The sequence below is a fragment of the Lepidothrix coronata genome, unplaced genomic scaffold, assembly GCF_001604755.1.
Source record: "Lepidothrix coronata isolate B3197 unplaced genomic scaffold, Lepidothrix_coronata-1.0 Scaffold71, whole genome shotgun sequence".
NCBI lineage: Eukaryota > Metazoa > Chordata > Aves > Passeriformes > Pipridae > Lepidothrix > Lepidothrix coronata.
Window position 1 is genome coordinate 158,015 of NW_016690251.1, and position 27,797 is coordinate 185,811.

The following is a 27,797-nucleotide window of genomic DNA, read 5'->3' on the forward strand; positions in this document are numbered from 1 at the left end:
CTGCCGCTTGACCCCGAGCCCTGGGCAGGGTCTCACAGCCCTTCCAAACCCCTGCGGACCAAGTGCGGGGGGATCTTTCATTAGCAAACGCAAGCTCCCACTGCAAGCAGTGCCACCCCGCCCCGAGCGGCCTCAGGGGCAGCGGGGCCCCGCCCCTGCCGACAACGAAATGGCGTCCGGCGCTTTTGCCCTCAGTAGAGATGGCGCCGCGCTCTCTCCGGGGTGCTGGCAGGCGAGCCCGCGCCGGAGGCGGGGATTGGCGGGGCCGCCGGTGGGGCGTGGCTCGGGGCGCGGCCGGAGGCGGGGATTGGCGGGGTCGCCGGCGGGGCGTGGCGCGGGGCGTGGCCGCAGGGCCAGGCTGGGCGCGCGGCGCGTGTGCGCGGCTCCGCTCCGCTCCAGCCGTCTCCGCCGCCCCGGCTGCCGCCCCCGCCCCGGCATGAGGAAACGCAACGAATCGGTCACGGTGGAGCATGAGCGCGCCGCCGCCGCCGCCGCTGCTGCTGTGCCCGGGCCCCTCGACAAGGGCTGTAGCCTAAGGCACAGCCTGCGCTTGCCTGCCGCCGCCGCCGAGGGCATGAAGCGACCGCTGGGCAGGTGAGTGCCGCCGCCGCCGCGATCCGTCCGCCGGGCTTTGTTATCCTCGCGTCACCGTCTGCCCGCTGCCGGCGGGCGCACCGGGAACCTGCCGGGGAGCGGGGCCGCAGCGGGACTGTGTTTTGCGAAGAGAGTGGAAGGGCTGCTGCCTCCCGCCCTCCTGGCCGAGGGGCCCTGCCTGGCGGACAGGTACATGGGCGATCAGGAGTCCCCCACCTCGGTCCGCCTTCCCTGACTGTCGTGTGCCAGGGGAGCAGGTGTCGGCCCCCCGATGCCTTCCAGTTCTCGGTGCAAAGAACTGATCAGAGAGTGGGGCGGCAGTGGGACCTGCGGACCCAGCCCTAAGCAGCAAAGGATGGAAGGGTTTAGTGTTCATACCCGAGCGCTGCTTCGTCCGGCCCCCTTCGGTACAGGCAGGCGTTTTCCTGAGAAAATAGCTAGCACTGAATCCTCTCCCATCAGAGAGCGTATGTGGAACAGCAGGGCCCTGCAGGTAGGATCTGTGTTTTTGGAAGAAGCTGGTGGCTGTCAAAGTGATCTTTTTCCTATAAATGAGTCAGATTTAGAGGTCCGTAGGAAAAGCTTATATGGGTGACACCGTTAAAAAGAGTGGCTTTTTGCTAGCTGTGTTAACGTTTTAAACGTTTTATACGTATTTATGCTGGGAAAATGTTTGTGCACCTCTCTAAAAATTTTGTAACAATAGGTGGTTATCACCTGGAACCTTCATTGTGAAAGATTTTGGGGCGATGCAATACACCATGAAGACCGACTCATATTTGCAGAGGGCTCGTGAGGAAAAGACACAACCGTTTACTTTCACCTACACCAGTATAGTGCTGATCTTCGTGTTTTGAAAGTGTGAAGAATATGTAATGATCAAAATAGCTGTGTGGTTTTGATAGCTGAAGCCAAATTGCTGTGCTTCAGCAATACGACAGCCTGATTAAAAAAAAAAAAGGCACTTATGGCTAGATTTCTAGAAAATAAGGCATTGTGGATATTTTTCTGGTAAATTTTCTGAGAAATTTTCTGTTCTCTTAGACAAAACTAATGCTTGAAAAGAACTCTTTCCTGTTTGTGACATGGATATTTGTTGTGTTCAAAGTCAGAGGCTTTAAAATGTGATTTCTTTTATTGGGTGATAGCTATTCAATTTTATGCCCTGGAGGTAAACCTTCGGGGTGCCGAAGGTTCTGTCAGCACTCTGTTCATGTTATGACAAGCTTTTGGTAATTGAAAATGGTGCTGGGTTGATCTCAGTTTTCATGACTGTGCAATGGATCAGTGTGTCAGTGCTTTGCTTTTATAACATTAAAAAATTTAGCATATCTATTCCATTTGTCCAAGTGGATGATTTCTAGACCAGTGGCAATCAAATGATGGCTTGCTAACTTCTTCAGCATTCTGAATGGCATTCAGGTACTTTTTACTCAAGTGGAAATGCTCTGTCAGTAAAGAGCATTGAGCAAGCTTGGTCTGCTTGGTCTAACGGCAGGTGCTTTGTGGTTACCAGACACAGAGCAGCTGTATTGTGAAGGCCAAGCTAAAAGCAGGGGAAGCGCATCCTATCTGTGAAAAATTTTCTTGTATTTATTTCTCCATTTATGCATTTGAAAGTGGTCAACAGGCAAGTTCTCTTCATTTTTCTCCATGTTCAGCCTTTGATGCCTGTTTCAGAAATTCCTGCAGTCCTAAATGGGTTTTCATGGGTTTTGGCCTTTTTTTTTTTTTTATTATTCTTTCTGGGTCAGATAGTGTATTCCACACAAAAATGTTTCTCAAACTTGCGACATTGCAGGCAAACCTTATTTGTTTGAAACTTGCTTCTCCTTTTGCTTTTCCACATTTTTCTTTCATGCTGTCCTGTGTTGTCTCCCTTTCTTACTGACTTTCAGTGGCCTTTTTTGACTTCCTCACTGTGAGCCTTCAGAGAGTGGTTTGCAGGTAAGGTGTCTATGTCTGCCAATACCTTCCAGTTATGTTTTCTACAGGATGATAAATGCACTGCTGGACTGTGAATCTGAGCATGTAGGAATGAGATGTCCAGGCAGAAGAAGGTATGATGCCCAGAGAGAAGGTTCTTGTCCAGAACAAACACCCTGAGTCAGGTCAGACAGCTTTCTAGTTCTGTATCCTACCTTTGGCAGCAGACTGCAGTGAGTGTTTAAGGAAGAACATGAGGAGAGTACGAATACAGCGGGACCTCCCTTGGGGGCTGTCCTGGCTGTGGTCACTTTTATGTGGCCAATGAGTTACTGTACAACCATACAACCATCTAGCTCCTCGTATTATAATATGCAAAGTCATGCTGTTATTGCAGCGTTCCTTATACCGCTGGATATAAAAGTAGTGTTTGTTGTTACTTTCAGTGTGTTACATCAGTTTTACTCCCCAGCTTCCAGGAGCTGTAAGGAGGTGAAAACTCTGCTGTGAGGTTGCTGGGATGGTGGAGGTGGCATAATATCTAGCAGACTATTCTTAGCAGCATGCTCCTTGGTGAAATAGTTAAAATCAACACTTCTGGTGGCTGTGAATTCTATGTTAAAGGGGAATTGGGGCTGTCTACATTTCATATTGCTGTTCTTTAGTCTCTGCAGACTTGGGAAAATAGCGCATATATTTGGCTTCAGCATGTGTGTTTCCATCTTTTATTTGTAAGTGATACAAACCACTGGTTAGAAAAGCAAACCAACCCCACAGTAGCATGGAGTGGCTGTGTAGTTCTGCAGCCAAGGGCTGATCATGTGGCAGATCCCCTGAGTTGGGAGCACGGGGGGCTGCAGAGGCAGCTGTGTCTGTAATTGCAGCAGTGACCACGGCTGTGGAGCAGCAGCAGAGCTAGGGTCTGCACTTTCCCAGTATGGCTCTTCCTGTTCACATCCAGCTTCTCAACAACGGCTGAATAGCACCATAACTGTAAACGTAAGTGATGTTTACAGAATACACTATTGGTTTACCAGCAGCAGCAGCTTATTCTTGCAAAAGTATTTTTGAATTTTACCAGCACTGTGTTTGCCCCTCAGTTTCAGTTCGGTCATACCATCACAATGTGCTCATTCATCCAGGAGCTGAAACTCATTCTGAAGAGGTGGCTGTGCGTTGTGACTGGCAACGACTCTGTAACAGAAAGTGTGTGCGCGTGCGCTTCTAAGTGTAACAGAGATGGATATCTGATAAATAACATTTATGTGGGTTTGGCTGGTGCATACTGTAGTCAATGTGGCTTTTCTTAAGTGGTTTACAAAAAGAGAGGAAAAAATATAGGTATTTCCATTTTTCTTCCATAGATAGCAGTAAAATCTAATATGATGGTTACCTAAGCACTTTACTAGTAGCTCCTTTAAAAGTCTGTGAATGATTTTTTTTTTAAAGGAGCTGTTTTATCTGAAATTATTAAATGCAATAATGCAGCACTAAAGAAGCACCAGGCAGTGCCTGCTGTTCCTGCTATGTGTGTTTTATGTGGATGGCATTCCTCTAACATCTTTGTTATGAGGCATTTTCCAGGTGGCAGTGTTTAGGTGTTAGATGGTTATTAAGGTGTTTTGGGTACTTGCTGTGACTCATTTTTGTGGTTAGTGGCTGTGATGATCTGGGGAAATGTGTTTGAGCAGCTGTAGATATAGAAAACCTTTATGTGGGAACACAGAGAATAATGGAAATAAGTGAGCTTAGTATTGTCATTGATACCAAAGTAAATTCTTCTATCTCATTTCTGCTGAACCCTGATCCTGGTGATAAATGGTCACATGCATGTTACCCTTCATTTCTGTGACCTAGGCCTTATGTGATCCTCATTAATCCCAGTCAATAGTCAAACTATAGATCTGAAGTATGAATTTTGTCATTCCCTATTCTTCTACAAATGCTTGCTACAAATGTTAAAACTTGTTTCTGTCTCTCTCCATACTGTGAAGAAGTGGAGAGCTGCAAATCTCATGTGTGTAAGCTATGTTACTTGATACTTCTGTCTTCTGCCTTGCTAGAGAAGCCTGCTGTCCCTCAGGCTCTTTTCAGTTATCCCTGCTACCTTTGCTTCTAGAGGCCTCATGTTGCTGGCACAGGCCCCTGCAAGATGTGTTTTTGGGACCCTTCTGCTGGCTGTCCAGCCTGTGTATCCCACAAGCTAGATACTTTTTGACTGACAGTACAATTGGATGTAGTTTCAGTTACACCATAGTCACCCTTGTTCTTGTTTGTTGTGTGCAGCTTTCTCAGTGCTTTCTCTTGAAAGGCAGAAGGTTGCTTTTACAGTACTGTTTCCTGGGTATTTTATGAAAATACAGGAGGTGCTGAAGACAAGAAGCTGCAGCATCATGCTTGTGTCTTTCCCTCTGATGCAGCTGAATTTTACTGGAACAGTGAGTTGTGCCGAGGCATGTCAAATGCAATGTGTGGTGACCCTTGGTGCCATCCTGCCCCAGCAGCCAAAGTGCTTCATGTTTTTCCATGTCTCTTTGGCTTTAACCAGCAGTATCTTTCCTCTGACAGAGAACTCAACCATCTCTGTTATGTGTCCCGGTGTCCCCCTGCCACCCCTGCCTTATATCTCTAGGCCTAACTTCCTTTTTCCTGATATTACTTTGTTTAGAAGCATTTGCATAGTCTTTTATGATTATTCCAGTCTGGTCATTGTAGCAGAGATGACAAATATTTGAATTGATCTCCTGCAAATTTTCATCAATATGTTTCTTAAGATTTTTCTTTTTCTTAAGTGAGTTTTGCGCTATTGTCTCTTTTGATTGAACCAGTTACTTGTTAGTGCTCTCCAACGAGGAAGGTGCTGCTTGTATAGAGACATTTAATCAGTCATGCAGCTTTTTCACCAATTCCACATTCCTACTGGGTAACTTCAGCTATTTCAGTCATTCTGGATAGTTGTTCTTGAGCAGAGTTCACAAAGGAGCTGTGAAAGTCACTTGCCTGTGCTTTCTTTCATAGTAACTACAGGTTGAATCACATCTCCTGTGGGTAATATATGTAAAAGCAGTTTGCTCTGTGTGGGGATTTTTTTTTAGTGTGTAGGGTGGTGGGATTTTATTTTGGTTTGGTTTGGTTTTTGTTTTGTTTTTTTTCTTACAGTTCTCTTGAAGAAGATGCACAGTAATATTTTGCTCAGATATGTCAAAGTGGGATTGTGTAATTACTTCCACATGTATCTGTCTGCCTTTTTTTTTCTTTCTTGTTTATTCAAATAGTATCTCAGTAGCTGTGCATCCTGGTTTGTCTTGTGTGTTGTCAGCCATTTTGGCAGCTTATGGCTGAGCAAGTGTCTCTGAATTGCTCCCAGGTTATCAGTTTGGGGCATTAGATGTTCATTCTCTGCATCATCTTCCCGGTTTATTCAGCCTTTGCAGACATTATAATTCTCTAATTCTCTTTCCTTGTGCTCATCTTCTCCCCGCTCTTTCTTAAAGACATATAATTCATTCAGCAAAAATAGTAATACTACCTGCAATGTGGGGAGTTATAAGTTTTTCTTTATTTTGGATTATTTTTTTAGGACTTATGGATTTGTGAAGTCACTGTGTTGACATGTAGCAGTTCTGTGCCTCAGTGTCTTACTGTTAAAGCCTATCTTTTTTTCACCATTTTCATCACTGACTTTGGGGGTGAGGGTTTGGGTTAAACAGGCATGGTTTACTCTCTTAAGCGTCTCTTGAAACTCCTAGCACCTGTTTGTATGATCTAAAATTTCTTTCCTCGGATCCAATGTTCCCATGAGCCTCTCTAGATTTCCTGTAATAGAGCGCAGCATTTTTTCTGCTGCGTCTGATCTATATTATGTCTTCTAGTTTCTGACCAGTTTTCTCATGGAGAACTCTGCTCAAGCAGGCTTGTTGAGGCTGAAGACAGTTTGCCCTCTAGTTTTGAGTTGATCTCCTTGAACTCCTAATTTCATTGCGGTGCTGTATTTCTGACATCATGCTTGCCCCTGGGTTCAGTTTCTCTGCTTTGATGGCTTATGTCTGAATTAATAATAACTCTGGTGTTACTGACTGCTACTACTTTGTAATTCTGTAAAGTCCTTTTCTATTTAGGAGCTGTATGAATTGCAGACCTTTGCTTGTTTGACTATATTAACTCCTGAGACCAACGGGACTTCCTAGTCACATCTGGAGTGAAGATGTCTGTGGAGACGAGGGTCTTCTCAGTGTTGCCACATTCTTTTCTGTCCTTTCTGCTTAAATGGCCACCTCCTTTTACGCTATAAATGACATGTGGTTGCTGAGCCAGGAATCTAGTTCTCTGCAAATGCAGTCACACGTCATCGCAGTGAGAGTGTGGGTTTTCTCTAGGATGCAATGTATATTCGTTTCTTTCTGGTGAAAACAACATTGTGGTGTTTTCATTAAAACTAATGAGTGGCGTCATTTCCTCTCCAGAATCCACTTTTGCAGTATGTGCAAGAGGCCTGGAATACCCAAGCAGGACTTCCCTTGTAGATGAAGAGTACTGCCTGCTGAGTCTGGATTCCTTTGAAAGGAACCTGCTTAGGAGGCTACAGCTAAGTTACTTAATCTTCCCAGGCCAGAAGGGCAGGTCAGATTATTTTGGTAATCATGCCAGGATGTGAAATTAGCAAATAGGCTTCTACAGCAATTCCCCTACAAAACCTTCATTTTGGAAACTCACTGTGTCATGTTGTTGGTGTTACAGTACTGGCCAGCTTCTGACATGAGGAGTGAGTTGACGGCAAGCAAGGGAAGATTCACTAAGGCTGTAATGTGAGACCAGTATGTTAATGTAGCTGTGACTGAATCAGTACCAGAAGAAGATTAAAAGAAAGTACTTCTGCTGTATTAAAAGGGTAACAGGAAACCTAGGGGACTTTAAAGGCATTAGCCTGAGGTGGAGTCTGTGCAGTTTAAATTGTACGAATTAATTTGAAATTCAGTGGAAGAAGATTTAGCAGCTAAATTTATACACTAATGAAAGTAGATCTGTCCTGTGGAAGGACAATGTAAAATGTGACAGGTTTGTCAAGATTACAGCCTGATTGATGAAAGTATCAGTGGTAAAATTGTTTCACCAAAGCACTTGACTTTATCCTGTAGTTTATTGTGGTGAAAGGGCTTGTGTTGCTAATGGAGAGCATGTTATCTCTATTGAAAATTGGCTCAATGGAGAGAGAAACAACTGGGGATTTATTGTGGGATTGATGCTTAGGTTCAAGGATGTATAATTTCGTATATCAACCATCCCAAGGATGAGACAGTTACTGTTGGTAAAACTGAGAGGAGGAGGGGGTCAATGAGGGCTGATGAATAGGGCAGCCAGCAGTCTGAGGCAGCTGGTCAAATAGTGAAAAGGTCACCAGGACCCAGGTTAAATGTAGCTGGACATAAGGCAGGATGGTGGAGGAGAGGATAGGGGTTGTAACTGTGGGACAGGAATGGTGGCAAAGGTTTAAGCTGTTCTAGGTAAGTCACCTCTGCAAGCTGTCATGTGTCAGTGAGTATCCCCTACCCAAGCAGTAAGGCTGCCATCTAGGCTGTGCACTTTTGTTTTGCTGGTACGCATCTCTCTCTCTCTCAAAGCAGTTAAGTGTTGGTGAAACAGTGCAACACTTAGCTTCAGAAATCAGCCTCGTTCTTATTGAAGGCAATTTAGACGTGCAAGCAAAATCTCCTAATTTTAGACTCTATTAAGTGCCTTGATCATTCACTGAGCTAACAGGAATCATGACTGTTTGTTTTCCAAATCAAAGTGTTTATTTAACCCAGATTTATTTCAACATTGTAACTCTTACTGAGTAGTAGATCTATAGAAAAGATTGTTAGACTAGAAAATTGACTTCTGAAACACAAACACTTGAAAATATTTGAGATAAGTCCCACCACTGCTCTCTCCTTGTTCAAAAGAATCTATCAAAACACAGAAAGAGAATTTTAGGTATCAAAAGAGGAAAACCCCAGCATCAAAGTTCCTTCTGAATCTAGCAAATAGCTAAAGCAAAACCTTCTAGTGGATGGCATGTTGAATCGAGTAGTGTAAGTAGTTCAGTCCTTCTGGATTTTATTTAAAAAATAAGAAGAAAAATCTTCCCTGCCAGTTGACTGGCCAGTTTAAATTTTTTTTTTTTTAATAACTCCCATGTCTGGATGCTGAATGACCTTAAGCAGAGATAACAGAATACAGAATTGTTCTTTTAACATCTCTTAAGTCTGGAGTTTTTGCCTTATATCATGGTTGGGAAGAGATAGTGGTGTTCGGTTACCTCCCTCTTGTGTTTTAGTATGGGTGATGTGTGAACAGTGAGAACTGCTGCTCTTTCTCAGTCTCTGAAAAGAAGAACCGATGTGTAGGCCAAAATGTGGGCCCTACCCTTCTCTTGTAGTATGCTTCTGGTACATCAGGCATAGAAGGGTAGCTAAGATTTTAAATATTCTTTCCTGTAGCACCTGTGCTGTTCTTCTGAACACGAATAGTTATATTGAAATCAAATTTGTACCCACTTAAAATGGTTGTTAATTCCTCTTGTAAAAGACATTAGTATTGAATAATAAGGGAAATGAGGTTTTGTGGAACCTCATCTCCCTTGCTACTAAAGGTGTGCAGAACACAAGATTTCAGGTGAATTCCTTTCAGCATAACTGAAAAAATACCCTCTTGGAAGGGTACTCTTCAGTGGGATTGTGCAAGCTCAGAGAACAGAAAATGCATTTACCTTGTCTAGAGCCTGGTTTCCCTTCCCCTGACAGTAAAGCTTCCCCTGGGGTGACTTTTCTGAGACAGAGGAGCCTACACAAATGGGGATGATGTAACTGGAGCTTTGGAATCAGGGCCTCCAGGTTGCAGCATCCTTGCTCCTGGAGCAAAGTATGTTTAAGGTGCTTAAGAATTGAGTAGATTTTAAGACTTCCTTGGCATCCTCAGGAAGGGAAGCCTGGCACTGTTTTCTCCCTTAAAGCAGTCCTATCTCACTTTTTGTAGAGTTTTGGTTTGTTTCAGAGCAGCTTGAGGAAGCAAGAATAAAGCTGACAATGCCAGTTTTATATTGCTGAATATGAAAACTCTGAATTGGACACAATCATTGGAAATAGCCCATTCTCTTGTTCTTGCAAATCCAGCAGAAATGCAGTGACTAACCTTTTCTTTCAGTGTCCCATAGCTTTGTGCTGTCCCTTGTAAAGCATTGTTTTCCTCTTTTGACTGAGTAGGGACCACATTTCATGTCAAACTTTGTGACAAGCTGATGTACAGTCCTGGAAAATGTTTCGTTTCCCTGCAGTTAAGTAAAAACTCTAACACCTGCTTTTTACCTTTTTGGAGTATGTGTTTTATGGCTTGACTCTTCAAGGTTTGTAGTATTAGCAAAGGCTTTGGTTTTAATTGTTATTAATTTTTTAAGCCTTTGTTATTTTGGAGTTCTTTCCTGAACAAAGTGATAGCTAAAGCTGGAATCCCAGAATAAATCACAGATGAATGCAGAAACAGATTAATCTGCCTGACTGTATGCAAAATAACCCCATGCTCAAGGTATGTCAGAGGCTGACAGTGGTTATTGTATCCGTTCGTACATCTGTTCTTTAACCACGACTGTTGCTTTATGGCCATGCTCTGTTTGTTAAGGCTCCCTTTTTAAACGGGTCACAATTACAGGGGGCACTGTGACTGCCAACTGAACATAACTGTGCTGAGCTAACAGTCAGCATATATAATGTTTTGGCATTGTTTAATGTTCTTGTTTGCTTGTATGCTTCTAACAGAGAACTGTTGGTCTATTGTAATCAAAATGTATTGCTAACGATGTGTTCTGAATCTAAAAGGTGGCAGTATCGCTGCTAACACAAGAGCATTCTTTTTCTTCAGGCTTCCGAGAAGGAATGGCTTCTGATCTCTGCCAGCAAAAGTAGAGCTTTCTCAGCTGGAAAGTATAAGATGGCCATTTTCATATATTTAAAAGGAAAAAGGTCTACAATACACAAACGAGTCAGATGGTTTAGATGAAAGCCAGAGCCAGAGAGCCTGCTAGTATTGACAATTCTGAAGCTGTGTGGCTGGTGGCTGTCTCACAAAAACTGTTGGTGTGAAAAGATTTCGTGTTCACAGAGTTGTGCAGCTTGGAAATACAGACCTGTTCATACACGTGTATCCACAAGAACAAAGGCTGACTCTGGATTCTTCTTGTTGCTGCAAGGTTAACACATGCATGCAAATCTGTCAGATTTACAGCATGTTAAGAAGTTGTAAGTGGTGGTAAGGGAACTGGCTCTGCCATACTGTGTGATGCCTCAATTATGGTATGCATTCAGCAGGCAAGTAGTTTTACTTCAAATGTGAGTTAGGAACTGTGGTGGAGTATTACATGTCTGGACTAGTTCTGCTCTTGAACCTTTGCTTGTGCAGCTTCATACTGTTCCTCATGAAGGCAAGTGTGGTAGAAAGAAATGAGCTGTATCACTTCAATAAAAATCAGACTTGTCTGGTCTCAAGCTTTTGTTTTGCACTTCCGTTGCTGTTTCAGTCTTTCGGTGTTTATGTTCTGGTTTTTCCTCTTTCGTTTGCAGACAGCTTTGCATTCCCTGGCTCATGGAGTAGTGAGAGGGCTGTACCTTTAATATAAACCAGCTGTCAGCTGTGAAATGAGTGGAAAACTTAAAAATTTGGTAAACACTGTGGAGGGAGTGTACTTGCACCACAGTAGTATCTAATGCTAAGCTCGACTAAAATCTAGTGTGGGTGACTTCAGATTTGATTAGTGTCAGCAGTATTGCTGGAGAAAGTATGTTCTTAGAATTTAAACATGCAGCTCATACTGGAAGGGTTCTGGCACAAACTAGGCGGCTGTTGCAGAAGATATGTTCAAGAAAAGTCAGCAACCTTAAAACCCTAATCCCCAAGCCTGCCCTTCTGTCTCAAAAGTCAATTGTTCAGTTGCCTAGGGTTTAATTATTCATTGTTTGCTACATACTTAAAATAACGGTAGCATCTGCTCCTTTCTTTTTAAAATGTAGCTTTCAGGTTAATCTTGTCACACATGATTCACACTAATGCTAATACCGTTTTATCCAAGCATTGAGAAGTAACAGTAGTTGCTGCTTAGACCTTGCTGCAAGTGTACATTTTAAATAAATCGATGCTGTGTTGCCAAATGTTCCGCCCATTCTTGTCTCCTGGTCCGTGATACGTATGTAGATTTCACACAATTGGAATGTAAGTTATCAAGACTAATGTTCCAAGCTCCCGTCCTTCAAAGGAATTGCCAATGCTTACAGTTATTTAATCAGACAGATGACTTTATTACTGCCCTTTGGGGTAGTCAGCTTAGTTGATGGTTCTGTAGAGAGCCCAAGCATTAGGAAGGTATGGGGTGCTTGATGGGGAAAAAGTTAGATGTCTCTGTCCTGTGGGGTGTGTAAATGCTTGTGTGAGCCTTTCCCTACCTTGTTTCACTTGGTCTGCTTTTTGCAGTGTTTCATTGACAAAGGCCCATACATTACCTGCAGGCTGCTCCATTATTTCTGCTCATTAATGCTGTACACTGACTTGCCTTTCCCTCACTTTATGGGCTTAATTTTTTTTCTTTTCCTGCTGTGCTCTGAGTCCTGGCATGACCTTCACTGGCATTTCATTGCTATCGACTGACTGATCTGCAGTGCCTTCCACTTACTCTGAATGCAGATGCCACATTTCCCCCACTTGATGCACCACGGTCTTGATTCTTGCAGGTCCTACCCAAGATCTTTCCCTCTTCTGCAATCTGAAATGTGGTTATGAAGGTCTCAAAGCTGGAGCTTGATGGCCTCTCCTAAAAAACTCGATTAGTTGAGATACCTTCCTTTACTTTGCTCTCTCTCTTGGAGACAGACCTGAGTTCTTGCAAATGACTGGCTAGATGGCTTCCTTCTTGCTGTCTGTTGTTTTAAGTTAATGGTTAATCCCTTGATATTAATCAGAAGGAGGCAGAGAAGCAGTCTGTGAGAGTCTGGGCTGTAAGAGAGCAACTAGGTAATGAAGTGGTAGACTGTGGGGGAATTTGGGAGCTTAAAGTTTCAAACCTCATCTGTATTCAGACAGTTGGAACAATACTGCCTGAAGCTCTTACCCCAGGCAGAAGGAGATGCTTTGTAGGCAACAGTGTGTTTTGAGGCTAAAATGAAGCCTCAGGAAGGATCTTGGGAATAGACAGTTTGCAAAAAGGGAGGGAAAGGACATTGCTGAAGAGGAATATGTCTAAGGCAGTGGTTGTACAGTCTCTGTAAGCCAATGCCACGGCCAAAAGAAAAGGTCCTGGAGGCTCCTTCTTTTGACAGGCTTTTCTACCACAACTGCTAAGCCATCCCCACAAACTGATATATTTGAAACCTGATTTTACATGTATTTGCATGTATCTGTTACGATGCAGATACAGGATCAGGTGTTTTCTAGGATGAACTTCCTTTTGTGCCCACATTAACCAGTTGCCAGCTTCAGGCTGCATAGACATGGCATATGGCAGTAACAATTTATTCTACTGCTGGGTGTCTGAAAAAATGGTGAAGTCCTTTATCCTTCTAAAAGTATGTTCTGCATGGCCCTGTGATATGTAGTATCTTCATTTGTTTGTCTGGAATATCCGGTATGGAATATCCCTTTGGTCAGTTGGGGTCAGCTGTTCCAGCTGTGTCCCCTCCCAGCTTCTTGTGCACCCTTGGCCTCCTCTGTGGTGGGGTAGAAAAGGCCTTGAGGCAGTGCAAGCTCAGCAATTACTGAAACATCCTTGTCAACACTCTTTCCAGCACAAATCCAGAATATAGCCCCATACTAGCTATTATGGAAAAAATGAACTCTACCCCAGCCCAGCCCAGCACAATACTATACTGCAGTTTAGTTTTTGAGAGAGAGACTAGAATATTTTTTCAGAAAGAGCAAAGGTTCAATATTTTAAAGACCTTTTTGTAAGAGATGGCAAAGGAATCTGGGTAGAGCTAATTTTCTTATTTTCCAGATCTTTCCAAGAGTGAAAGTTTTTAGGAACTGGGCGAAACAAAAAGTCTCTGAGGATGCAGATTACCATGCAGTTTTTGTACATGATGTTTTAGTTGTTTTATGAAACAAATTTAGGAAAATAAAAAGAGCAATGCCTTCACATTTGTGTCTTGTTTCCAGGATTGTGGTTTATGACTTTTTTTCTTTAGATGTTTGCTTAATCCCTAGAATAGCAAGATGAGTTTGGGGGCTTTGATTTTTCTCTTTGTGTTGTTTTGCAGTGAACTCATCCTATTAAAGGGATCTTAGTGCCAAAGGGAGGGATCAACTGCTCAGATGCTAAGAGTTCTGGCAGATACTACTGTTCCCACTGGCTTTCATGGATCAAGATCTGTTTTCAGAATTGGATGAATTTTCTGTAATTCAACCTTCCATCTCTATATAGTACCTCCAGTGAAGCAGAATTAAGGCTTGGCTGCAGATTTTTTCATTGAGGTGAATTCTGTATAGAAGTGCCTGAAATAGCCCGAAATGAATCAAGTGATTGCTGGTTTGCCTGTGCAGCTTTGTTCACTGTGCATAGAAACCAAGAGGGGGCAAACTCTTGGACATTATCATCTTCTCAATTTGCATTTAACTGCGCATAAAACAGGTTTTACAGCAAACCAGAAGAGTAGAGAACTCATATTAATCTTGTAGTGGAAAATTACATTGTTGGGTGGCACTGCACAAACTGTCCAAAAGCTGCTGGTAACAATTCTGAATGGAGAGGAGACACACTACCTATGAACTCCTGTTCAGGAGCTGAGACTGCCTCTGTACATTCACACAGTTGAAAGGCTGATGGGTTTTTTCCCTTTGTCCAGGGAACAAATGAAATAAAATAAAAGATTAATTGGATTGGGTGGCTCAGGTAGCCTGTGTGGAGAAAAAAGAAAGATTGGGTGATCCTTTCACCCTTCAGGACCTGCAAGAAGGAGGAGCTCTGTGCAACACCACTGTCCAAGCTTTCTGTAGGAAGGGAAGATGAGTGCTCTTCAGGATCCTACCTGGGCTAGAAACCATCTCTTTTTTAAAAACAAAGCTAATAAAGAAGGCTGAAGGGCTTGCCAGGGACTTGATGTGTGGACTGTCCTGCCATTTGCATGGCTGCTGTGTTGTTTCTGCATGCCCCTGTGTACCTTGAGGCTCAGTTGCAGTTTCCAGGTTGTAGAGTAGGTTGTTTTGGGTACAACTCTGTTTACCGCCCAAAAATTGTCCCAGCCCTTTAAATTTCCTTTGACTCTTATTTTTTTTGAATCTTTTGTTTGTGTGTTTATCTACCTCCTGATTGTTATGCCCTTGATCTTTGTCTGAGGGGACAAATGTATTAATTTTATTAAGTTTTTTAAAATGTATTCTGTTAGAAAAGTGGTGGGATATGTTCTTGTTATGCCATTATTCATGCTCTTTTACTTTTTCCTCTACTGCTTTTAAAGTGACTTTTGTCACCTGATAATCAGGAGGTACCTTGCTTGACCAAGAATGAAAATGGTCTTGGCTTTTCACATCCCATGCTCTGAATTCCTGTCAGGAGAGCATTGCCAGTTTGCAGTTTGAACAGCTGATGGGGCCACCAGAGCAAGCCAGAGTGACAGCATTTGCTGAACAAACATAGTTTCATATGCTGCTGTCTGTGCGCATTTTAGTTTTACAGTTGCCCCAGGTAGATCACGTGAGCTATATGTGCATTTGTCTATAGATCCTTTTGGGACTGCAAGTGCAATGTATCTGTATTTCTCAAATATTGTTCTTGATCGACTGCAGCTCTTGTTTCTCTTGTTTCACCCTTGGCCTGCCCTTTCACCCTTGTAGCACAGCCGATAAGGAGATCCTAATGGAAACTCTTCTGGTGTACTTCTGATGCAGAAATGATTTATATATTCTGCAGGGGAAATTATTTTAATCTGAACCTGGATGCAGAATGTGCCACAGGAGTGTGGTGGTTGGACACTTTTCATGAAACCTCCCGATTTTGCTGGAGAGGAGGGGGGAACAGCAGCACTGGGATTTGAAAGATGCCTATAGTAAATTTGCTTGACTCCGTTGCTTTTTGGAGATGGACTGTGATTGTAGATCACAGATAGAAATCCCTGTTGTGTGATGGTGCAGTATTTGAATGTTAACTTGTGAGTTGCTTTCCATGGTGAGGCAAAGGATGTCTGTACCTGCAGTTCCCTTAGTGCTGATAGACCAAAGACAGCACACTCAGGAGAAGTGCTCATGAAAGGACTTCCAGCTCCTCATTGCCAGCCAGATACTCATACTGGGCCCAAATGCAAAATAGGCTTGCTCTGAGAGAATGTAGAACCTTCATCCAGGTGTAAGTTACCAGAAAAATTTTCTGTTTCTGATGTCACACTTACAGCAAAGACTTCCTTCTGTCAATTTAAGTATGTCTGGAGAGAGAATGTATTTTTTCATGTCCACTTCAGAAACCTGTGTGAAGCAAAAACTACTTCAGATTTTGGCTGTATTTGGGCAGAACCCAGAACCTGGGCAAAAGCCTTTGGTAAATGAAAGGAGGAAAATGTGATGTCAGGGAATTTTGTTTTATTTTGGGGTGACTTGGGGTTGGGTGTTCTGTGTTGTGTGAGGTTATTTGTTTGGTTTGGTTTTATTTAGACATTACTTTTATATCCATTTCTGATATTATAAATTAGCTTCAGTTTGCAGCTGCTTATTTTCTAACTTACTTGTATATCCTAACTAAGACCAGCTGAGTTTTCTGGTGAAAAGTGTGTTGCTTCTGCTTTTGCCTGAGCACACCAAAAGCTGCTTTTGCAGGGCATTTATTTCCTCAAATAGCTTTCCTACCAAGCAAAAGCAATTTAATTTAGCTAAATTACTCACTGAAGACTTATCTGATAATTTTATAATGTCTGTACTTCAGCACGTTGTCTTGCTTTTATCAGGAGAAAAGAAGTTGTCTGATGGATAGAAGCTTCGCCCTGGTTACATTTTAAGTAGAAATCTCCCTGGAGATGAGGTGTAAATATCACGTTACCGATTAGCATTTGGCATGGAGCATGAGAGCAAAGAAAGAGATGTCTACGTTCAGTCTCCGAAAAAGAGAAACTGGAGTCGTTCCTGGACTCTGACAGCATTACTTGCATAACGTCATCTTCAGTGTTTTCTGTTCCTGGTTCCGACTTGTGGCTGGGTCATGTGAAGTGCTTTGCAACCCAGATATCTGAAGAGCCTCTGTTTTGTTGTGCTGTGGTTGTGCCTGGAAGAGTTTAGATATGGCTCTGGTATCTTTCTAAGCAAGTAGAGTTTTTATTCTGTAGAACTGAAATCCTGGCATATGCAAAAGTCCCCTGGGAGAGCTCTGTTTGGCTGCAGCAGGACCTAGGCCCCAGGCAGGAAAACTTCTGGAAAGCCCCATCCTGCCTGGCTGCTTACCTGTATTATGGTTCTTAGTGGGAAGGTGGTGATGGCAGCAACCTCAAGTGTGAGTTGAGGGGAAATGGCAAGATTGTGCTAATTCTGAGCAACTAGCCAAATGAGACAAAAAGTTTTAACAAAAAGGCACACTTTTCTCATTGAAGATAGCTAAGTTATACACCAATCGCTCAGCAGCTAAATGTCAGCTACCCTTCGGTGATATCTCCACCCTCTCTCTTCCACAAACCTGTTCCAGCTGTGGAAATAAGTGGTAGGTGCTAATGTTGGGGTGGTTGTGGAAAGCTGACTTTAATCTGAGAATAGAGAGCTGTGATCAGCTGTGGTTAGCCCAAACAAAATGCTGTGTGTTTTTTTCCCCCAAAGTTTTGGGGTTTGCATTTGTGTTTAGCTGACCTTACCTCATTTCATGGTGGATTGCTCTGCAGACCCTGTCTCTAGACCACGTCTGCTGGGCCCCTCTCAAACACTACAGCAGTAGACAGACTGGGTTGCTTATTACTCACTGCTCTGTACGTGGGACCTCTGCAGCTGCCTCCTCTATTTGCTGCTCTCCATGAGGCAGAGGTAGGTCAGTCTTGAGGGTTTGGTACTCACTAATTTTCTTCGAAAGCCCCTGTTTTGTACTGTTTCTTCTGCAAGTCCTTTGCTGTTTCTGTTTTTATTACTACTTCAGGAAACTGGGCTTGAGGTATGGAAATGTCATTGGAAGTCGTGATGGCATTCTTTACCTCTTTGTTGTCAAATTTGCTGTGGCAGTTATTAAAATCTGTTGAACTTCTCAATGTGCACTTGTTGCAGCCACAGCTGGTTGACAGCATCTTAGTAATAAATTTTTTTTCCCCTCTTGGAGAATCGCAGTTGCTTTAGCTTGTCAAGAAAAGGGTCTCAGTTTTGATAGCAGATGTTTCTGAAGTCCAGAATGTGGTTCCTGAGTGAGAAGAGGCAGACAGAATACTTGTAGGCAGATAGTAGTGTGATGGAGACAGGTTTTGGATGAATGCGAGGACAGCCTATTCCCTGTGAGTACCCTAGCAATCATGCCAAAAACTTAGCTGGGTGGGAGAGATTGGAATGTCTTCTTTTTTGCTGTGCTGGAAACCTGTTCCTGAGAGTCTTGGCTTTAGCCTAGGACTACAAAAGCTACAGAGATTTTGAAAATGTTGGTGCATGATTAAACTATTTCCATCCCAGTTCTTTCTGTAGGCTCACATTTCTTGTAAAAATGTATAAAAATGAGGTCTTTAGGCTCTCTATTTGACAGTTTTAACCAGCTGACAGCATACAAACTCTCGTAGCACTAGTGTGGAGCAAATTCAGCTGCCAACAGTTCCTGATACTGAGAACTGGTTGCTCACTGCATGGAACATCATTCTTGATCAAGACTGTCTGCTGAAAAGCAAAAGAAATTGTGTTGCCTGAAGGCTTTACATCAATTTTAGTTCTTCATTGCAAGGGTAGTTGAGAGCCTCAATGTTTCTGCACGTAAAATGCTAGTCCGCTAGATCATTACAAGTATACCTTTGTGTATACGTATGTGCATTTATAGACATATGAGTATGTATTTGATAGTTATTCTGAGGCAATAAAGTGTATTCTAAGATATATTGCTTTACTAGCTAGTGTGATACTTGATTTTTTTTTTGTTTGTTTTTTTCTTTTTTTTGATGTTGGTTTGTGGTTTTTTTTTGTTTTTTTTTTTTTCTGGGGGAGGGGTATTTTTGTTTGGTTGGTTGGTTTTGGTAGCTTATTTTTCCCAACTCAAGAGAAAATAAAGTTTTGGGCAATTGTTCTAAACTTATTCTGGACTCGTAGAGAATAATGCTGTGGATTATGAAATTTATTATGTTCTATAACTTAGAAAGGTTTGCTTTTCAGGGCTTTGAGAGGTACAAACCCTTTTAGCTAGACAAGGCAGAATGTCTGCTCCAGTCCATAGATGAAATCATGTGTAGTTTTATCAGTCTTACTGCACGTAGTTCCTCAAAATATGTGATAATCGAACTGAACAAAATCTTGCCGATAGTGATTTAAATGGGAAGCACAATCAACTACATTTTGGAAACAGTCATGTGATATGCATTCTAGAGATCCTGAAATCTGTTAAAAGAGCAAAAAAAAAAAAAAGCTCTTGTTACAGAGTCCTTTAAAATATAACCAGTACAGAGTTTCTGTTCCCTTTTTCTAAGCTGCATATCGTCAGCTGGTAGTTTGGTTACTTCTGCTTGTCTCAAACAACTGAGGCTACATAAACTATTTAAAATTAGGTTTTGTTTAAAGAGTAAATGACCAGATTTTCAAATACACCAAGTACACAGATAATTGTCAAAATTACTCCATAAAATTCCTACTATATTCAGGCCTGTCTTCCTCTCTTTTTTTTTTTTTCTTTTATACAGGCGATACGGATTATGGTTTCGATTGCGGAAGTTAATAATCTGGTTGCTGGGAATGTACATAGCCATCCCATTTCTAGTAAAACTTTGCCCTGCTATTCAGGCAAAGCTGGTCTTCCTAAACTTTGGTAAGTGACTCAGTCTGCTGAGGTGGGTGAGGGGAGAAGGGGAGGAGTGTCTGTCTTCCATTTGTCTGCCTTCACTTTCACCCTGTATATGTACAGCTTGGGAAGGACATGAACTTTCACAAGTTGTAAGTTTTCCAGGCTGCGGTTTGGAAAGCATACTCAGTGGCCCTGGTGGTTGTTGTAGCATGTCTTTGTATAAATATAGTGACCAAACCGAAGCCAACTTTCCAGCCAAAAGGGTATCCTTCAGGAAAACTGTGCAATATGTCAGATGCATGTTTCTGAAGGGTTCAACAAAGTTGCATGAATAGATAGCGAGCAGAAATGAAATCCAGTGAATTGTTTTCCAGGCAGTGAGTCTTCACCTGGAAGCATTTTAAGAGAATATTCTGATTGAAACAGAAGAGGTCTGTTGATGCAGTCAGATTGCATGTTTTCCTTATGTCTGTTTACCACTAATTTAACCAAATTCAAAGGCTATAGTGGGTCTGGCGAGCTGGCTCAGTTCCCAGGTCACGGAGACAGGCCTAAGCATCTACAGGGTGGACAATGATGAAACATTGCTGTATGAGAGATACTACTTTGCAACCTAAATCTGTCTTTAAACCTGAGTTATGTTGTAACGGAATTTTGAAAAATATCTTCCTTTGACTGTAGTAGCTAGAAGGACTAACTATAGATACATTGTTTTTGTATAATTTGTGTCATTTTGAGTGCATGCTTTGTATATTCTAACACCTTGGATCATGGTTGCTGTGAAGTGTGCACACGTGTGGGCCAGCTCCTGTGCCCTGATGGTCAGAACTGACAGCTACGTAACCTGAATAATGCAGGTTTCAATGATGATTTTAATTTGCTCTTGCAGGGCGTTGTTAGATCTCCCTGAAGTTCCTGCCTCTGTTCATTCCCAAGTGACTGAAACAATTGTCCTATAACTCTTTCTAGCAGTGGTATTAGTGCAAGTACTAGTGCAGTGTTGGTCCTGTTCCTTTTATTTGTGACATAGTCCCATGAAAAACTATTTGCCTTAATACAAAGTGCATTCTAACACATGCATTAGAAATACCTTGACATATTGAGTAATTCTTCTGCATTGAAGAATGATGTTTCTCCTTCAGAGGAGTGGTGTAGGGTTTGACCTGTCATATTTTAATCTTTTGAGTGTAAATCACTACTCTTCAACCATCTTTTTTCTCCTCCTGTGTAGTTTGGGATTTGCTTCCAAAACAGTATCACAGAGCTTCAGCAAAAAGTGCTTCCATTTGTTGAGGTACTGAAGATGAATTGGTAGCTGTGCTCCCACTGTTACCAGCAAACCAATGTCTGGATTTGTTCCACTGTGGAGGAACACACCTTGTCAGGTAGCTAGTGTGTAAGCAGGTAGCTGGTTATGCCCTGGGTGGGGGGAAATGCCAGGAGCCCCCAGCAAGTGGCCATGACCTGGTGTTGACCCTTTGCCTGACAAAGGGCACAGAGACCTATGGTGCCTGCCAGGGGGTGGCTGGCCACTGAGAGACTCTGCAGGAGCCAATGAATGAGAAGACCCCAGACTAAATATCACCACTGGAGCAAGTGTACAGACTGTGAAGGTACAGTATCCTGGGGATTCCTTTTTTGGGTGTCCCTCCCTGGGTACACCAGCTCAAGGTGTTATGGTGTCACTACAGTTAAATTACTTTGAGGAACCAGACATGTGGGACTCTACTACAAGAAACCCGGGGCTGAAGTGGTGAGGGGGACTCATCTGGCAGTGAGGTGAGAGTCAAACAGGGCACCTGTGGGTTCACTGGAGCTGCCCACTGTGGGCTTTAGTCCCAATGGTGAAAGTCTGGGGTGGTGGAAGTGTGATTGCCAGAGTGGTCCTGAATGGTCAGACAGGAAAGTTTCCTCAACACTAGGTTATGAGATACATGGGCACGTGGGTAATCTCAAGCTGTCTCCTAGAGGTCTTCAGAAAAATGAGATTTCTACAAGCATAAATACAGACTAGGTCAGATTTAGTGTATCAGTATGATTTATAAATCATGTGATTTTTGTCATTTGATATGTTGTGACTGATGCCAAATACCTCTGCAACTAAAAACATCCTTGATGTGCTAAATCTCCATGGGATATCTGACTCTGATGATGATCTGTTTGTCTGTGTATAGAATAGATGCCAGTGATAAGTGCCATACATAAAAATTGCCTGTCCCTCTATATTTTTCTCTTGCTTTGAGATAGATACTTCCCTGGCCCCTATGACTAACACTGGTATGTTCCTGTTCGCGTCTTCGTCTTACAAAATCTAGCAAGAAAGTCATAAGAGATTTCGCAAATGGGAAAATCCAGGCAACAGAGAAGTTGAATAGTTTTCCCAGAGCAGTGCTAGAAGTGACTTGTGTGCCTGTCCAGACTTCAACTGCAGAACTTGCCGTCCTGGAGCATCCACTGCCCTTGTGAGAGTGTTGTTATGTGGTGACAGCACAGTCGCCCAACAGGTCTCTGGTGGCATGCATGGTTTGTCTGGGACTCTTCCACATGCTTTTGCATATGAGCAAACAGACTTGCATAGGTACAGATTTGCAGTCTGAGGGTCCAGATTTGTCATCAGCTGTCTTCTGCTTCGGTTTTCATGTTTGTGTAAAGTTTAATGATTTTTTAGACAGTGAAGTGAGATTTGACTGTCACAATTGTCAGTGCTGCTTTTTATGTCAAAAGCACAAAAGCTTTTGTTCATTGTTATGCCACTAAGTTTCAAGGAGACAGACTTCCTGGTACTGCTGTAGTGTAGCTCAATTTTATGGGAAAAAACTGAATCATAAGTTTGCCAAATCAGCTAACCCATCCCATTGATGCAGACTGGACAGAGATGATTAAATACATATCAGAGGAAGCTTTGTCTGTCTCTCCCACCTTCTCTTAATTTTAGCCTGCTCCTTGGTTTTTTGATGGTTGCTTGTGTCTTCTTACCTTACTTTCTTTGCTATTTATGATTTAATCACAGTTGTAGCCAGTGCATCCTTTTACACAAAAAGAATAAGACCTTCCCAGCACCATGGACCAGTTTGTAAAACTCTCCAGTGCCTTGGTTAAGCAGTAAGAAAATAAAGGTAAAAAATAAAATTAAAAGGTTTCATATCCTTTTTATCGTTTCAGTGAGGGTCCCATATTTCATTGACTTGAAAAGACCACAGGATCAAGGTTTAAACCATACCTGTAATTATTACCTGCAGCCAGAGGAGGATGTAACCATCGGAGTGTGGTAAGGAAGCCTGTTCTGTGAAGTATATGCCATGCATCTTTATCCTTGTTTTTGTTCTCAGTCTTGCCTATCCAGTCTTTTTGCTGTGCATGCTCTCATTTGTGGATGTTTGTATTTTCATCTGCCAAGTGACCAAGTTCAGGTTGAAAGGTATGCAAATATCTAGAGCTCATCTGAACTTGGATCAGTAATGCATGAATTACGGTCAGACAACTTGTGCATTCAGAGAAACTTCATAATTTGGAATCATAAAGGTTACAGGTCTGCATTACTACAAAGATTGTACCTCCATATCAGGCAAGACACAAGGAGTTAGACATTTTGTCATTCAACTGCTGTTCATATTTTGTTTTGCAAAATAGATGTGAGGGAAGATAGGAAAAGAGGATCAAAGTGTTCGGAGTAGGAGGAAGAATATTCTGTGTATAAAACATATGTAAGATTTGGAGAGTGGGTGAGAGCAGAACACACAGTTTACTCTCTTAACAAAACAAGTGACAGTGTTGGAGTTCACTTGTCATTCCTCTCTCACAAAGATGATTTTCTGGTCCCAGGCAAGGACAATTCATTTTAGCTCCTTGTTACCCAAGATCATGTCAGGTACGGAGGGAAGGCAGTGTTCCTTAATACAACCAATGATGTTTGATCTGTAAGGTGTAGGATTTGGAGTTTTTAGTTGTGTGTGTACCTTTGATATGTCCTCTAATGAAGTAGAGATTTTCTCTTCACAGGGTGTCTGACCTTTTGAATGGGATAGTGATATCCTACTACATCAAGACAGTTCCTTTCCTATAAGTAAATTTTGATGAAAGACATAGTTAAAACTTGAATACTTTGGTCTTTCCAGGGTAGGCTGATAAATAGTGGTTTCATTCTTCACTTGGACAATTAAAATCCCACCTCTTAAGATGTTAAATAAGTTTGTATTGCAGTCTTGAGATTAGTATTTTATTTCCCTTACAAGCATACTATGTATCTTTATTGAAACAAAACTTCCGACTTGTGGTGGCAATTCAGAGTTTATGTCATTTGTCTTGATTTTTTGAGAGGTTTTCAGAAAAGTTTTGAACCTTACTTTTTAATGCCAGTGTAGGTCTTGTGTTTGGTATACTTCTGAAACAAAGTCCTTAGCCTGCTTTGTTCATAGGCTTGCAAGAGTCTTGGGGTAGAACAGTTGGAGAATTTGTGAGTCCCACAGTTACTGAGGCTTCTTACCTCCTTGAGAACTCAGTATCTGCTGACTGCGTGCATGCAAGTAGATTTTTTACATTGTTTTCCCCCTGTGTTAGTTTGTCTCTGAGCTTTTTATGTGGTAGGATAGTGTGATAGGTGGGAGCTTGTCTGTCTGTCAAGGAGAAAGGCATGTGAATACTTAAGTTACTTCTGGTAGCTGTAAGCTAGCCTCCTCAACAACTGAGATGGTTTGGGGCATGTACTTGCTTTTAGTATTTGTATTCTAGAGTAATTATCTAACCTTCTGTTCAGTCTGTCATTCCTCTTTCGTTCCACCAGTGTTGAATTCTTTCTAGCAGGTTGCCCAGCTACATTATCTACAGAAGAACAGCTGTGAGTTAAAAATTCCTGGCTCTTCTAGATTGTAGCTTTTTCAGCTAAAATGTTATACCTTCAAGAACCTTGTGTCTGAAAACAAAGCACATGATCTCATCATACCCTGAGCTCTTCCTTTTCCTCAGATTGGCTGTAGAGTCAGATATGCCTCTTACTCACCGAACATTCTTTCCAAACCCAGCTGACTTTGATTATTCTGAACATCTGCTGACCTAGCAGTGAATCTTGTTTATGGTGTATAAGTATGTTAATTGAAGTAATTAAGTGCCATAAAAGCTGAGGAATTGAGATTTCTCCAGAGCAGCAGGAAGTTCGGTAATTGTGCTTTGGGGTTGCCTGTGAAGTTTGATGCCTTGCACAGACCTCAGTTTTGAAGGCAGTGGTGATGGAGATGAAAATATAGAAATAAACTATAGCCACTGCCTTTTAAATTTGGCCATTTGTCAGCTAATCATGACAATTTTATGAAAAGTGTGTGTGAGGTGTGTAATCCTGAGTTAATGAGTTGATCAGAAAAACTCAAAATTCAAGTGGCAGACACTTGAATGTTGAGTAGCAGCAGACAATGTAAATTTTCCTTCTGTATACAGGCACACAGTCCCTGCAGCCTTATGGAAGAATGCTCGAGGGAAGGACCAGTTGTGGTTTGAAGAGGCTTTGGGCTCCAGCCATCCTGTAATCCTCTACTTGCACGGCAATGCGGGAACAAGGTGAAGCACAAAACAGTTTCGTGATGTGTTTTCCTGGTTTGCCACACCTTCAGCACATTAAGAAAGATGGAGAAAACCTTCTTAGGGCCTATAGCGATAGGACAAGGGATAGTGGGTTTAAACTAAAAGAGAGTTGATTTTGATTAGATATAAGGAACAATGTTTACAACGAGAGTGGTGAAACGCTGGAACAGGTTGCCCAAAAACGTGGAAGATCTCCCATCCCCGGAAGCATTTAAGGTCAGGCTGGATGGGGTTCTGAGCAAACTGATCTAGTTGAAGAAACCCCCTGCTTATTGTAGGAGGTTTGGGTTACATGGCCTTTAAAGGTCCCTTCCAACCCAAACTATTTTATGATTAAAACCAAAATAAAATCTAAAATCAGTTTGGTGTCTCTCCTTTTAAAAGAAGGTACTTATGGGGAGGGATCATTTCATAGAACATTTATTGAATATGGATTTATTGCAGTTATCAGAGATATTTGATATTGTAATTTACCTTGTATCCTCTGCTAGAAGCCAGGAGGCTGTGACCCTCTCTAAATCAGGTAGTGAGAAGTACTTTTCAGTATAGTAGTTTCTGAATCGAGACATGGGATAGTATTAGTGCTTCTGTATATGTTACTTGCAAACATTAAATAAACATTCCACTTCCTTTTGTGAGTTTATTTTAGTAGTGAACATGTTAAGAGGAAGGAAAATCAGAAGGAAAGAGGATGGTTGTGTGCTGATCTTGTTTCATTATTGCATACGTACAGGACATTTGTCTGGAACAGGAACATCTCTAAAATTTGTAATTTTGTAGTTGACTGTGTATCAGCTAAGGTAGTAGGATAGTTTTCTATACTTTGTTGTTGGATGCTAGAAACCATAAGTGCAGTGTGAAGCTTCTTGGATATTTCTCAGCACAGTGTTCTTACTGCCACATCTCCATGTGTTACAGAGCTTTTGTTCGTTTATTAGAACATGGTCTTTTTCCTTACAAATATGCATTTTACAAAAGAATATCAACCACCTTCTGAGTTTTGAGTGCCAGTGCCTGTTCTTTTGAAGCTGATGTCTGCCCACAGATACTCTGCAAGAGCAGAAACATTGCAGAAAAACAAGTTCCATGATGTAAAGGAACTCTGTTTTAGCCATGCATTACAAGGTTTAATCAAATTGTAGCATTATTTTTCAAATACTGCTGAACTTGGTTTTTTGCCTTTATTGGGTGTAACAAATTACACTAATGGAAGGTATTCTGCAGCTTAATGGTGGCAGTTTGGGACCAGTATCTCTCTTGTGTGTGTATTGATTAGATTTACTTCTTGGCTCCCCCAAGTGCTACTGAGATAAAGTACTGAGCTATGAATCAGTAACATATTTTACATTTCGCTTTACTCTGTGTACTGGAGAAGCTGGAGGTGCATTGGTGCTGCTATTTCAGATTTAATATCTGTTGCTGTGTGTTTCTGTGCTGCACATTCTGTCGCTTTACTGGGCTGCTTTACTGGTGCAGGCTGCATTAACCATAAGTAAAAGGCACTACCTTGGCTTTCTAGTTTGCCTGAGTGATCTGGGGCTGTGGCAAAAATGTTTTGTTTACTTGGTCCCCTTAGAAAAAATTCCTCTGTTACACTTTGAGGAAAGCATAAAAAGTCACCAATGTGTGCACGTCAAAGGTGACTTTTCAAGCAAGTGGATCATCTTCTTCAGGCTTGTATTATTCAAAATTACTTACAAGCAACCCCTTGCATTTTGCCCTGAGTGTTTTTGACTGCCTTAGGTATTTTATAGTACAGTTGGAGCTGACAGCTTTTTGGCTGGCAAGTGCATGTGTTCTTAGAGGGAGGTCTGGAGATTTGGCTTTTTGATTTAGAGGCTGCACTGACCAAAACAGTCATAGTGTGAATGTTTTAGAACTTTCATATAAATGCAAGAGTAAATTTACTCTTATATCAATACTAGACTAAAGTTTGAATGTGGAATAGCCATTTCATTTTGTGCATATATTTTAAAGTATGTAATGGCACATTCACATTCCTTTCCATTTTATTGTCTAGGTTTCAATTTGTATATATAAACCCCCGAAACTTTAAGCAGATTCTTCTCCTGAACTTATTTACAGTATTCAACTCTGTTTTCTCTGCTCAGTCTTTTGCACATGTCCCTTCTTTCCCTGTGTTTGGAGCCAGGTGAGAAAATCCAAGGACTAGCTGATTGGGTTAATGTCATGAGGTCTGCTGCCAGCATCACACCTGGGAGAGCAGGGGCTACTGGCTGTGGCAACACTGGTGGCAAGAGCTCAGGGTCTGCAAAGCCAACAGGGACAGGCTCTTTCGGATGTATTACAGTCTTTGGAAAAGGTGGATAGGAGACTGGGTGGAAAAGTTCATCTTTTCCTGCTGTGAGGCAAGGTTTACAGGGAGAAGTTGACTTCAAAATCATGTCCTGTATAGCCTGTCTCCTTGAAGCCTGTGACGAAGCAGTTATGGCGTTTCTTGTTTTTGGCATGTTTGTCTTAAATTGCCTGAGGCGAATGGGAAAATATGTTTCTGGAAACTTAAATGCTCACATGTGGTTGTTTGTTTTGTTTTGTTTTCATTTTTTTTTTTCCTCCTCTTCACGAATCACTCTTCCCAGAGGAGGGGATCACCGTGTGGAGCTTTACAAGGTAAGTGGCTGTGTGTGCTGTCCAAACAGTTGCATTAACACATCAGATGTGCACATAATTGAGAAGACTGCTCATAACAGCCCACTACCAACAGGCACAGACCTTAGGGCTCTTAGTCTCCTTTAAATAGGAAGCCTGT

At 42.0% G+C, this 27,797-nt stretch overlaps 1 protein-coding gene across 1 annotated transcript in view; it reads left to right on the top strand.

Annotated features, from left to right (window-relative positions):
- Positions 1-409: 409 nt before the first annotated feature.
- The window catches only part of ABHD12 (abhydrolase domain containing 12), a 36,512-nt gene continuing 9,124 nt past the window's right edge, over positions 410-27,797 (top strand). Inside the window, exons 1-5 of the mRNA XM_017818923.1 lie at positions 410-594; positions 19,356-19,480; positions 22,619-22,724; positions 24,884-25,003; positions 27,628-27,658. Of these exons, the coding sequence (XP_017674412.1) occupies positions 437-594; positions 19,356-19,480; positions 22,619-22,724; positions 24,884-25,003; positions 27,628-27,658 (540 nt within the window). The 5' untranslated portion in view covers positions 410-436. The remainder of the gene's footprint in view (positions 595-19,355; positions 19,481-22,618; positions 22,725-24,883; positions 25,004-27,627; positions 27,659-27,797) is intronic.